This window comes from Anser anser (assembly GCF_964211835.1).
Source record: "Anser anser genome assembly, chromosome: 5".
NCBI lineage: Eukaryota > Metazoa > Chordata > Aves > Anseriformes > Anatidae > Anser > Anser anser.
This window is the reverse complement of record NC_139725.1, coordinates 63,648,464-63,662,492: the sequence shown is the minus strand read 5'-3', so window position 1 is coordinate 63,662,492 and position 14,029 is coordinate 63,648,464. Positions and strand designations below refer to the sequence as shown.

The 14,029-nt window shown below is 48.2% G+C and overlaps 1 protein-coding gene across 4 annotated transcripts in view; it reads right to left on the bottom strand.

Annotated features, from left to right (window-relative positions):
* The window catches only part of DDHD1 (DDHD domain containing 1), a 66,509-nt gene extending 52,819 nt beyond the window's left edge, over positions 1–13,690 (bottom strand). For 2 of the 4 annotated variants that reach the window (XM_083836770.1, XM_083836771.1), the window contains exons 1-2: positions 12,804–13,690; positions 9,957–10,067 (exon numbers count right to left, since the gene is read on the bottom strand). In XM_083836770.1, the coding sequence (XP_083692896.1) occupies positions 9,957–10,067; positions 12,804–13,665 (973 nt within the window). In that variant the 5' untranslated portion in view covers positions 13,666–13,690. The remainder of the gene's footprint in view (positions 1–9,956; positions 10,068–12,803) is intronic. The other 2 variants (XM_083836772.1, XM_083836773.1) reach the window with 1 other exon arrangement.
* Between the last annotated feature and the right edge of the window lie 339 nt (positions 13,691–14,029).

The window sequence follows — 14,029 nt, the reverse complement described above, 5'->3', positions numbered from 1 at the left end:
CCTAGCATGCCTTGTGCCCATGGACGCTAATATACAGCACAAGTATTTCAAGTATTTTTCACGCCAGCTGCTCACAGGTGAGAATGTGTAAGTAGCAGAGATTTGCAAGCACCTCCCTTATTTACTTGGAACCTCTGAATTGTTCTGAACTCTTCGTCCCTTGGACCACTGCATCTACAACCTACGAAAGAAACAGGAAAATCTTCCTGCAATAATCTCCCCACATGGCAGGAACGCTCCGAATGTTCCAAAGGCAGTTTCAAAACCTTTCCTGTAAAAGATTTACAGGCAAACAGCATTTCTCCAAATGCTGTTCAAATGTTTTGACCTCCCCGCATCACCAGCTCTGTGCATACAACACAGACCACAGACTGGTTGGCCTGACCAAAACGCAACCAGAAGCAGCACAGGACCCGGTTCTGCCATTCAACTTCTGTTCCTCCAGCTAAAATAGCTCTTCCCGATAGGGCTGAATTGTTACGCCCTGAATTTCTAACACTGAATTTCTAATTTTCATATACTGATGGTCCAACCAGGTGAATAAAAAGGACGGGGTGCTCAAAGGGCACGGTTAACAAAAAGGAATCCAAACCGTCAGAAAAACAAGAGGTGGCTTTAAACTGCGGAAATTGACAGTCACTACAAATGACACAAATTTCAATTGTCTATGAAAACTTAAACTGGTTTTGGAACCTACCTCGATGAAGTGTGAAATGTCAGTATTTGAAATGAGCTTTCTCGACGTGAAAGCTTTAGCCACAGCGACGTTACATTGAGCTGCACCAAGAACAAAAAATAAGTTTAAACAATAGCTGCTCATCGTGTGCTTGTCTTAACCTTTGCCGTGTCCCCCTACATTTTACACCTGTCAGATATCCGCATTCTTCAGCGGAGCTAACACACACACATCCAGTTAGGCTGCTCGTACAACAAAGCGCTGTCTGTAGCAAGAAATGAAACGCACATAGGATGCGAGCGCATATAAAGGATCCCATTGTTGCTGAACCAATGACACAGCCATGTCAGATGTTGATCCTTACTGGGAAAATCTGCGAGCAGTTCCTTAATTCTTGACTAAGCATTCTACGAGGCTCCATTCATTGAATCCACAGAAAGATTTTTTTTAAAAGCCACATGAATACTATTTTATACTCGGCACCGAATGAATACAAGACGCCTCTTTTTCATTTTTGAAGGGTTTCAAGGTTTTCACGTGGGAATTTCCACCTCCAGATTTCTAAAATTCTAAGCATTAGCAATTAAAATAAACATTTTCAGGTTATTTCTGCCCAAGAAACTTTCCCACAATGGTTCTGTAAAAAAAAGTAGATGGCAGCATTCAACAGCAACTCTCAAATAATAGATGGGCAAGAGCCTCCTCCAGAAAGGCTCAGCCAGGAAAAAAAAAAAAAGGCATGATTGAAATAAGAAAGAATTTATTGTAAAATCTTTACAGTATAATTTAGTTTAGGAATAAACTAATGTATCTGGCTCTAGGGCTGGAAAGGGCATTTATCTGGAAAACACTTCATCTATAAATCACCCTCAGATCCAAAGACAGATTATTAGGGAGCTTTGTTTTCAGACCAGGGCTTTAAAAGCTGAGTAAGGTTATTCCGCAGTCCAAAGCTCACTGGGATTTCAGGGAGACCCAGGAGCTGCTGCCCCACAGCCTTTGAACTGTCCCACCCTGCACCCGCGGCCACGGCGCCTCGTGCCTCGTTCCGTGGCTCTGGCTGGGTGGCAGGTTTGATCTCTGCTCTCCTGCCGGGAAACCTCCGCAGGAAAACCTCTGGGTGCCGGAGGCAAGCGAACGACGCTTCCTTCCATCAGGAGCACGGCTTGGTCACTGTCTTTCAGAACCGGAATCACCAAATTTATCACAGATGACAACGAACTGTACCGTATATTACCTTTCGTTAGAAATAGGGAAGAACAACTTCCCATTAATATCTGGGTTTTGAAAACTGAGCAATGATGGCTATACCACGAGACTAACGCTGGATTTCGGTTCGGGTCAAACTAAGTAAGGGGCACGTGAGCTACAAAGCACGAGCACTGTGCTAAAGGCAATCCCGTTGCATGCCCTGGCTTGGGTGGGGAAAGGAGGCGGTTACAACACAGCAGAGACTGCTCGCTATCAGCTGCTTGGCTGTGGGAAATGGCAAAGGTGCGCCTCGGTAAACAACGCTGCTTCATCTTGGACAGGTGCTGTTATTTAAAGATTACCCTGATTCAGCCAGTGAACTCAACGCAGGCTATTACATTAATCACCATTAAAAAACGATGTACCAAAATAGCCGGTTTGAGACCCAGTTTCACTCATTCCTATCCACCCTCCATAAATTCATTCCTGTCTTCAATATTCAGATGATTTTAGAAAGCTTAAGCTAACGTCTCTCAGTATTTTTTTCTTTTACGGAAGAATGAAGTGAATGAAATACACGGCTATTTACATCATAATACGATTTTTTTCCCCCCACCAATACAGAATTCAAAATCTGTAAGAGGAAGTGTTATTTATCTTTGTCCCTACAACCTTGATCCCTAGGAAAGGATTTGCCTTGATTTCTTTACTGCCTTAAGTCTTACGCCATATAATCTGCAGCTGGCGACGCTCCAAACTGAAAGATACCGATACGTTTGGCTGGTTAGACACTTCCAGGGCGTATTTACACAAGGAGTCCTAAAGAAGTTTGAATGGCAGAGATTAGGAGCTAATGAAAAGCCCTTTATTTTAATTAGTCATACATATTTTACCACTTCTGGAGAAAAATAGTTTAAGTGACTGCAACAAAGGATTTATACATTTTTAAACGAGTCCTTTTTTTCCTGAAAAGCCAAATACAAGAGCTGTAATTATGTGAAGAGACAAGAACACATGCAATTTACACCCTGAGAATCACCTAAATCCTCTTAAGAACAAAAGCGTGTGAAAATAAAAACTACATGCAACACACAGTACACGTGCAGTAATCTATATACGTTATACGCCAGCTATTCTTTTTTTGTGAAGATCTTTGAATTGTGTGACCACCACCCAAATATCAATTGCATGAAAAAAGCTATGTAAATCCTTCAGGATACAGTAGGAAAAGTAATAATGGAGCAGATTTTGCCTGCTTTTTTCTTTTTGTACTACTTCTACATGAACATGACCATTTGTATTGCTTAAAATGGCAAAATAGTAAAAAATACCTAAATTTAAATAGCGTACAGCATGAACTTTGGCTCATAAAGCTCTTTCACCTCACCTGATGAGAGCCAAGAAAACCTGCAGAACTAAGACCAGACAAGCTTATAACTAAAAGCTTACAGAGCTTAAAAAGGAAAACAAGAGGAGGTCTGTTCCAGAATTATCAATACAAGCCAGCACACAACCTGGAGATGCGCAGATGGAATGAAATCAGAAGAAAGCAAGATGCAGTGAGCTTTGTTTTGTTGCTTCGAAGCAACTTGTTCAGGTCTGATGGCAAAGTCAAGGCACTTCTAGCTCCATCTACACACCAGGCTCCAGCCAGCTGTAACAATTTACCCACAAATGAGATCTAAAAGGTTAATATAACCTTCAAAGGCTCAAAAATCAAAATTTACATTCTGCTGAATAAGACAAAGCCGAAGGGTTGGATAAGCAACACAAGGTCATGAAGCGTGGTCAGCTTGATATACAGGACTTCTGCTTTCCAGCGCAGTAATTTCTGTTCCTCCAATTTGGCTTCCTTGCTACCACAGTTGTGAACAACCTGCAGTGCACGAGGATCATATCTGCGCAAACTGAATGTAACTCTGAGGCTACAATGCGTGACATCTCAGCTGAAAGCGACTGAAATAATGAAGGGAGGTGCCCACACACTAAGGAGGGAAAAAGGGGCAAGAATGTGTTTTTTGTTTGTTTGGTTTGGTTTTGTTCGTTTGCTATTAACAGTTCTTCTAACAAGTGCTGAACATTGCTGGGAGTGCTGCACACCAAGACTTGCAATGTAATACATACAGGAACCTGCACGTTGACACGAGCCACTGAAATAAATGTATTCTACAACAGCATCCACGATGCTATTCTGGACTTTTTAGTATTTGCTATTCATTCCTACTTTATCGGGCCTTAGAAATATATTTTAGGCACATTAACTATTGCACAGCCCATAAGACTTCTCACTAGTGTGAAAGGATAAGCTCTGGTATTACCCAAGCAGCACCAGCATGCATCCTACCCACCCAACAGCCCTCGCCACGACTGCCTCTCCAGCAGTAATGATGTGCAGGTCCTACTTTTGCTAATGCAAATGCACAGAGCACAGTTTGCGGGATAGTAGCTGTTCCTCTTACTTAGTTCTCCTGAAGAAAAAATAAATATATATATATAATGAGAACAGGAAGCTTTATTAGGAGAACAGATGGTTACAGAAACTGCTCATGAGATGGAAGAGCCCTGTGTTTTACTGCTGGTGACCAGACTGTGCACACGGGGTGAACAAACAGATGTAATAAAAGACAAAAAAATAAAATTTTATTATTTCCATAATCGCTAGGTAAGGGACTTTTTGCTACAGCTTAGTGTTCTATAGCTTTCTAGCTATTTCCCAGTATATCATTTCAGAACAGAGCAGGTTCCTGATATTTAAATAAACGGAACCATTCTTTAATCATGGCCAGGATGACCTTCTTTTGTTTAACTCCAAACACAGCAATCTGCTCTGCTCTTCCAGAATTAACAACATAACCTAAAGAGGAATTCATGGGTAAAATCCTGGCCTCAGAAGACTTAATAGATGTAGCTACATGAATTTACAGAGACAGAATTTTACTGAGCATCCAGATCAAACGAGACTTCATTTGCAGAGTGGTAAAGGATATTATTCTGCTGGTCCATCAAATAATTCTAAATTGCTTTACGGAGCCTATTTCAAGATTACAGGTGGAAGTTACTTTTGAGTTTCACAGAGACTAAACATATTAAGAGCAATCTGATTGGCATAGAAGGGATTTTCTTTCCCGACTCTGATCTGCAGAGCAGCTACACATGCAAGCCTCTGCACTTGCTTCAATGTCAGGCTCTGCTAGAGAGGAACATGTATTTTGCTCCGCTGTGAACGTGAAATCACCGCTGTTTTATCAGGACCACACGAAGTACTCAAGCAACAGCTTGTAGTTGCTTTACCCTGAACCATTTTTAATCGGTTTACACTACTGAGCAACCCAAAACAAAAAAGAAAGGCTGATTTTGGGGCTGGTTCAAACAGCAAGAAGTACAGAAGAAACCCCTCAGAAAGAGATGAATACTTTCAAAGTCACTTCTCATCTCGATCGCTGTATATTACCCCAAACTATAGCGTGTACCATGTTTTTCAGGAAGGACTTTTCTGTTTTTGTATAGTTTCATCATCATCTCTGCAATCACTCTTTACACAAACTTGAACCCAATGGCTTAATACGAAATCCTAAAAGCCACCTCAGTAGCCATGTCAAAGACGTGCAGGAAACACTCATCAAAAAAATTTGGACTGTTGAAATGTGAAACAGGGTTGCAGTTGGAAGTTCAGGGTCTTATTTTTATTGAATCCTAATCTATTATTATAGCTTACCAAATTTCAGTGCTGATACTCTGAAGTGAGGCGCTTCCACCAGCAGCATTTGTTGCTGCAGTCAGTAAGTTGTAGGAGCTGGTCCCTTCCCAGCCCTTTTCTAACCCACAGCAGCTTGCATTTTTTGAAACAGCACGAGGTGAAAGCTAAACTGAACCGCAGAAGAATGACTGTGCCACATGACAAACATGGGAGTAACTCCGAAAACCTGATCACATGCTCGAATCCCACCGAAAGTCACGGGACTTTTGCACAATCGCACCCTCAGCTCTAAGTGTACGTGCTCTCCTGGGAGGTGCTCTTCAGTTGGTCTTTGTTAGCAAGCTCTCTAGCACCAAGCAGCAATGATTATGTACGTACAGTTTGAGCAAGAACGTTCCTGTACAGGAATATCTTTAAAAAAACAACATTAAGATTTTTCCTGTGCGTGCCTGAGACCTACCAGTACCACTAATGCACGAGCCGAACGTATTCAAGGGCACGCTAACCCTTTCTCTCAGTTCCTTCCCTCTTCCTCCTCTGCAGGGATTTTCCTTCATCTCAGAGCCCACTTGCCATGCAATTTAGAAATTTTACAGTCTCCGTGCATCTCCATGCCAAGCACACTCCAGCATGGCTTCAGCTACTTGCAACCCACACTCAAATACCTCACACCACCCTACTGACCTTCTCTCTGGCCAACCATTACTTTACCTATACCTTTTTCAGCCTTACGTACCACTGACAGAATTGCTCATGCTTCTAATTTTTATTTCTCGCTCTTCTGCAAATTTTTCTTCCATCAGTTCTTCTGCTTATCAACTTCTATAGTGTCAGATCCTACAGATATTCTCTTGCTCCTGTCAGAACTGCAGCAGGCTGCCCAGGGAGGCTGTGGAGTCTCCTTCTCTGGAGATATTCAAGGCCCGTCTGGACGCCTACCTGGGCAGCCTGCTCTAAGGAACCTGCTTTGGCAGGGGGTTTGGACCCGACGATCTTTCAAGCTCCCTTCCAACCCCTTCAATTCTGTGATAACAAAAAATGACCTCTGTCCAAGTTCTTTTTCCCCTCAACGTATTTTTTCTCCCTGAACAGCCTCTCCCTCTCACAGACATACACACAGAAATTCAATCCATTTTTAATCTGGTCCTGGCACCTCCACATTAGGTCCCACCTTATTTCTTTGATACCTCCACAGTTGAGTCAGTACTCAAACCCAAATGAAGTCAGAACGGAACTCCTGATCCTTCTCATCCTAAAAACGTGTTCTGCTTTCTCAGTTACAGTGGATAACATCCTTCTGTCCTTCACCGAGAACTTCTAACCAATGCATTCCCAGCATCTCTGCCTTCCTGCTGGAGGAAAAGTGATGAACAGCACTGAAGGGCAAGCACAACTCACTCTGTAAGCTGAGTCCATCCTTTACTACTCAGCTGTAGTTGATACCATCCACCAGAGAGCGGTTCTGGTCATTTATGGGAGTAAGAGAACAGATTTTTGTTCAAACAATGCTTGCAAATCACAAAAATAAAAGCTGCAGACACAAACGTAGCTTGTTCTCAAAGACACATCCAAGCAAAGTGCCAACGTCTCCCACCTTTTTTAGAAAAGCATCCTCGAAGCCCCAAGTTACCCCTTTTGAAACCAGGGAAGGCACCAGAAACCAGAGCATATGTACACACAAACGTACTTTGTGATTTGATACAAATTTCAGATCTGCAGTGTTTCATCAGCATGTGTTAGGCCTTCTGGGCAGGAAGAAGCTGGCTGGACCTAAGCTAACAAAAACTTTTGGAAGGAAGGTGCAATGAAGAAAAAAGGCAGAAGAGTAGAACCCAGGAAAGATTTTGATCAGCAAAAGTAGAGCTTTACCTTGCCATGTACCCTATCAGTATTTTATTAGCAAGTGAAGAGTAACATACCTGGGGAGAAAAGCAAGAAAATAGTATTCACGTATTCACCCTTCAAATGAAAAGATCCTTTACATAAAGGAAACAGCAGCTAACTTCAGCTGGCCAAGACACCAAAAGCAATGTTCTAAGCATGCTATAAAGCAACTAAAAAAGCGTTCAGCTGCTAAAAACAGACTAAAAAATAAAAACCACGTACTGATATGAACCACTCTTGGTTCCAAACCCTCAATTTTCATCTTGCCTCATAAATCTGTTTTAATACTTTTTCTGTGTTTCGGAATAGAAGACAAAGCCCATAAACCAACGACACAGCCTCAGAACAGCAGGCGTTGATTAAAGTAGCCAGGCAAGCGGTCTAATGGGACCCGTGCCACAGGATGGGTTCAGGGTTGCCAGTGTGGAAATTTGTGCTGCCGAGGGAAGGCACGGCACCCGGCGCTCCTGCCCAGAGCAGGCAGCAGAGAAGCACCTCGCAGCTCCAGCATGGTGATTTTTAGTCTTGGCAGCGCAGTCCTAACAACGACCAGCGGCTGAGGTACAAAAAGGTTCGTATCTTGCTGCTGACCTCTACCTCCATCATCAAAACAAGCACATCAAAAAAATCTGCTAACAGAACAGCCTTTTGCAATCATCCAACGCCAAGCTTTAGCTACTGTACTCCAAGATTTTTCAGTGATCCTGATTCTAGGTTCAGAGGGATGATAACGCTTCCCTGGCGTTCACATCCCATTTTGCAAAAAGCTCAACTGGCAGAGGCTTTTTACAAGCTGCGAACCACTACCTCTTCTTCCAATTTACAGAGCAGCTCAGAGAGAGCTCACAGAAGTACACAGTTCTCAGAAATTTCTTTCCGCACAAGCTCAAAGGCATCTGAAACAGTTTTTAGCCTGCCCAATTCCAGACTAAGTATACAGATTTTAAAATCAAGACCAAATGACCCCCCCCAGCACTCACAGAGGGGCTAAGCCCTGTAAAATCTCTGTTTAATCAGTACAACAAAGTTACTCTTATATCTCCAGTCAGGGACGATCCTTGTGGACCTTTTTTTTTTATATACAGTATACCTTTATATACAATATACCTTTTTTTTTTTAATACAGTAAGTGGTTATGTTATTTAATAGACTTCTTCTGCAACTATTAGGTATGAAAACATGCATGCTATAAAAAATATCAAACAAATCCCTTACCAAACCTGCGTGCAAGATAAAAAAAATCATCCAAAGAATCCCCAAACGGCTGTAGAGATACACATTTTGTTGTTGCTTCTCCCCACATACCGACAGATTTGGACAGAAGTCCTACTTCAATTTTAAAAGGTACCACTGCATGACAGACATCAGCCGAGGTGATGGGTGTCCCCAGCACAGTCAGAATTCAAACTGGAGAACACGCTGGGATGGAGACGACTACCTGGAGAGTGAAAGCGGACTAATTTATAAGAAAACACTGCCAGAACTAAATACATGCAACTTGACAACGTAACCATCAAAAAGCAAGGGGAAGGCAACTACCAGACAGGGCAACAGCCGCATGGGACAAACTTGTGAGCCAAGGACAGGACGGAGACACCCAAAAGTCCTCAGTTTGTGGATTAAACAGACTCACCCAGGCTACGTAAATCTACATAAAAACCGGTGTAAAGCAGCCCTCTTCAACTGGGAGGGCAGAAGAGGTCTGGATAACGTAAGATGATTCACACAGAAGACCCTCACATAAAATATCACTTATATCCGCAGAAAACAAGAAGTCCAACTCCAAGCTACTCACTTATCTGGAAGCCTACAGTAATAATTTCAGTCCTCCTGTGCTGTCTTTGCAAGTTTTACAATGCTAATTAAATAAATCCCAGAGGTCACAAGGTAAGGATAAAATTCTCAGTAATTAATCTGCTCAAGTTGTAACTCAGTCTGATATTCCTGATGTTACAAACGAATCCTGTGACGAGCTGAAGATTTCTGAAGAGTGAAAAAAATGCTTCAGCAAATGCCCAGCTAGAATCAACATCTTCCTGTCACTGAGACGACACAATGGAATTGTCAGGGCATCCAATATTGTTGCTGCGAGATAGCAGCCCTCCCTGAAGTACGGCACATATGTGAAACAGAACAACAAAACGGGCAAGTACAAAGATAAAAGCTTTTGACCTTTGCTCTGAACCGAAAATGTGAATCAGCAAAACCAGAGAGCAGTTTCTGTACCCTTTAGCGTGCACCTCAGCGTATTTTAAGTCAGTTGTACTCATTGTTTTTCATGCTCGTGCAACCAGAGAGCGTGTTCCTCCTCCTTTACTCGCAGTCTTGTCTAGCGTGAGATCTGGTTATGCCATCAGCACCTCCCGCCCGTATCACAGGGAACCAACGTAGGAGCTACCCTTTGGATCCAAAACTGCATGCATAGTATCAAAGGGGAGTCATTGGGGAATAACAGCCACACCAAGGTCTTCAGAAGCGCGAGATGAGACAGAATCCTTGGGATCTGACCTTGCCGTCTTCTCGGGCCTGGGCGCAGCAGAGAACCAGGCAGAGAGCACCAGGCAGCAGCGCAGCAGAGCCACGCTGGCCAGCTGCCTACGGGGGCACGCAGCGCCTCACCTGGGAGGAGAGAACGGGAGAAAGGCGAGAACTCTCACATATACAGGGCAGAGGCAAGGAAACGTGCGAGCAAAGGAGGAGTTAGGCCAGAAGACGCTGACAGATCCCTGAAACACCAGAAGTTTATCTCAGCCTTGCAAATGAGCGGACCCGATAAGAAGAAAAGACTTGAGCACTCTTTAATCAGCTTTCCGAGGACTAAAAAACATCCCCTTCATTAGTCTTCTCGGCACCAGGAGTTTGTTTCTCTCCTGCCTAGCACTGCTTCTGGTGCTAGCCTTTGGGGATCTCTGCTTCCAAGCATCGCCTCTGCACAGCACATGTTATTACTTGAAACATCTGCTCCTCGGGCTTAAGGAGACTGAATCAGCTTCCAAAATGGACGAAGCACAGGGTCAAGAAATTAAACCTTTAAGCTGCTGCTGAGTACAGCCTCTTGCTCTCATTACCGGGAGCAATCCTACCTCACCTGACGGCTCTGCTCGCTCGCTCCCCTCTGTCCCTGTGGCACAGCCAGCGAGGGGGACAGCAGCAGTTTCTTCATCCCCTGGATTATCTGCATCATCTCTTCCCAGTAACTACGTGGCAGATGCAGCAAGCACCAACAGTTGGGACTTCAGGGTGGTACCACAGAAAAAAGCTGCACTTTCCAAACAAGGAGCTGTGCCCGGGCTCTTTTTTAACTCAAAACATGCGTGCACTGGGAGCTCTGCTCGCTCCTTGAGCTCATTATCCAGCTGCTGGGGCAACGATTTGAAAGGCAAAAGCGTCACACACCGCAAGTGAATTGTGCCACCTGGTATTGTCTTTTATGGTCTCCCTTCTGTAAAGACACTGAGAAAGAAGGAAAACAACCAAAAGCCCTGGTTTTCAGATCTGCACCTTTGAAGCAGTTCTGCTGCTCCTCTGTGATTCTCCTGTGAATATGCAGAGGGGACCAGAGAAAACTGCCTTGCCTGCTTCCAAGTCCATGCCAGGACAATGTCTATTCGGCCAGTCCGCATCTCTCACCCTACTCCTTAACATTTCCCTTGGCCTGGAAGGAACGCAGTTGGAAAGCAAGTCCAGCTGTGACTCAGGGACAGAGGGTAAGCGGTGTCACTGCTCATCTGCTCCAGGAGAGCAGATGCATGCTCGTCCAGCAAGACCTCAGGACACATTCCTTCCAAAGGAAGAGGCCGAAGAGCTGAAGTGCCTGCTCTTTCACCTGTTCCCCTAGGTCCCCTCTCCTCCAGCAAAGGCGACAGATGAATGCAAGGGACAGTGCCTCTCGAGGAAGCGTGACAGAAGGCGTACATCACCACCTCCTTTTGAAGCTGAGGTGGTAAAGCAAACACCCCTCTGTTGGAAAGATAGGAAATAAGAACCGTGCATCTGAGATGCCTGTTGCATCCCCTTGAAGCAGAAAGGAGAAGTCCCACCTCATGCTCCCTGCAGAACGATGCGCTTGGGGGAGACGAAGCACAATACCGTTACTTTCCTAGCAGAGAGGATGAGAGCAGTAGAGAAGCCAGGTGTCTCTTCCATCATTCTTCATCAAAGAAGAGGGATCAGAAGCATGCATGTGGCGGGGAGACTGGACAAACAATTGCTCATTTTTACCCAGCTCCATCTGAAGAGCGGGCACGCATATTGAAGGATGGGGGCAGTAGCGATGGCAAATTTCCACCCTCACTCACCCATTCCCATTTAGGAAATGGGAAGCATAAACCAGAAGGTTCACAGTCACCTTCCCTCCCACTTTCTTCCATACGTGTCAAGAAACAAGAGGATGCTCAGATCTCCCATTCCACCATCTCTGTATGCCAGGGTGTGCATGCCCAGACCCCCCTTTCCTTCAGATGCGTGTGCACAGTGGGGAAAGAGAGGGAAAGATCCCCGGATCCCTTTTCAGATGGAAGTGTATGAAAAAGCTCCCAGTGCCCCCTCTCCCCCATGAGTTTGCATGCGGCATGGGGGGCACCCAGTGCCTCCTGCCCTCTGGGTGCTTTAGGGGGATCCAGTGCCCCCTCTCTCGAGTCTATGTTGAGTGGTACCCAATTTCCAGGGGCATCCCGCCCTCCGCAGTGTGTGTCCACGAGGGCAAGATGCCCAGCGCTGCTGGATGTCTGAGACTTGACCTCCTCGCCCCACTATCTGTGGGACAGAGTGGTCCTTTCCCCCCCATCCCCTTGTCCCCAAATGCATGTGGGTATCGAGCAGCACCCATTCCCCTTCCTTGCGTGACAGGGAGCACTCAGACCCCCCCATTCACCTACGTGTGTGTGTTGTGGGGACAGAAGGGCCACCTGGTAAACCCAGTGCCCCTGTGCGGGCAGGGCACCCCTTTTTGGGGAGGGCAGCGGGCAGAGGCAGCCCTGTCACCTTGCTTCCTCAGGTGTGGGGCAGAGGGGCACAGTTCTTGCTCCATGTGGTGTCTCTTGGGGTGGCGAAGGGTCTGTGGCGCCCCCGGTGAAGGGTCTGTGGCTCCCCAAAACACGCATGGGGGTGAGGGGGTTACATCTCCGCTGCGTCCCCCACCCCCAAGGGGCACCCGCGGTGTCTGTGTGCGAGGTGTGCCCTCCGTGAGGACACCTGGCCCGTGTGTGCGAGGACACCTGGGGACCCCCACCGGTCTCTGTGGGGGACACGCGGTGACAGCCCCCACAAAAAGGCCTGCGTGAGGGGAACCCCGTGAGGGCCCCGTCCCCCCCCCGGTGACAGGGGGGACCCCGGGCCGGTCCCGGCCGCACTCACGGTTCCAGTAGACGGGGTAGCACTCGGCGTTGGCCACGTCCACCTCGTAGAGCCCGCTCCGCACACACACCGGCTCCACCGCCTCGCCCTCCCGGGGCTCGGGGCCGAGGGCGCGGAAGGCCAGCTCGATCCGCAGCGAGTCGTAGCCGATGAAGGGCTTCCACGTCTTGCGGTCCTCCCGGTAGAACCAGCGCACCTCCTCGGCTCCCAGCTCCCGCACCACCTCGTAGCGGGGCCGCCCGCCTCCCGCCGCCGAGCGCGGCCGCTTCCTCTCGGGCAGCGCCGAGGCCGCCGGGGAGAAGCCGCTGCCGCCGCTCTCGCTGCTCGCCAGCCCCGCTCCCTCGCTGCCCTCGCCTCCGGTGCCCGTGGAGTAGCGCAGCGAGGCGCCGGACTCGGCCGAGTCGAACTCGCCGCCGCCGGCCGAGTCGCTCAGGCTGAGCTGCCGCGGAGGGGCGGCCTCCGGCTCCCCCTCGGAGGACGAGGTGGAGAGCGCGGCGCGGAGCGGCCGCTGCTGCTGCTGCTGCTGCTGCTGGCGGTGGTGGTGGTGGTGGCGGCGGGGCGGGCGGGCCAGGGGATGCTCCACGCCGCGGCTCTCCTCCGCCGCCTCCTCCTCCTCTTCTTCTTCCTCCTCCTCGCCGCGGGCCGGCCGCCCGTAGCAGCCGCCGCCGCCGCCGCCTTCCCCGGGCAGGTCCCAGGCGCCCTGCGGCTCGGGGTAATCCATGCCGCCCGGCGCTCGCCTCGCTTCTTCTTCTCCTCGCCTCACCTCGGCCGCCCCCGCGCCGCCCGGCTCGCGGCTGCCGCAGCCGCCGCCGCCGGCTCCGGCTCCGGCTCCGGCTCCGTCCGTCCGGGGGCGGCTCCGCATCGTCACGCGTGCGGCGACGCGGCCGGGGGCGGGCGGAGGCCTGAGGCGGAGCGGGGAGCACCGGGCGCGGCTATGGGGGCCGCGGGGCGGCGCTGCCCTCAGGCGCCCGCTGGCCCCAGGCTCTGCAGGCGGTGGCTCTGCGCGGCCGGGTGCCCGTGGAGCAATTCTGCCACCCGCGTCAGGGGGTGTGAGGGGCAGCTCGCAGCCTGGGGGTGGGCTGTGGGGCTCCCTGCTGCTTGCTGGTGTTTGCCCTGTGTCTGTGGGGGGGACAGTGTATGTTTTTCGAGGCCCTGGAGCGTGTCCAGAGAAGGGCTACGAAGCTGGTGAAGGGCCTGGAGCACAAGTCCTATGAGGAGCAGCTGAG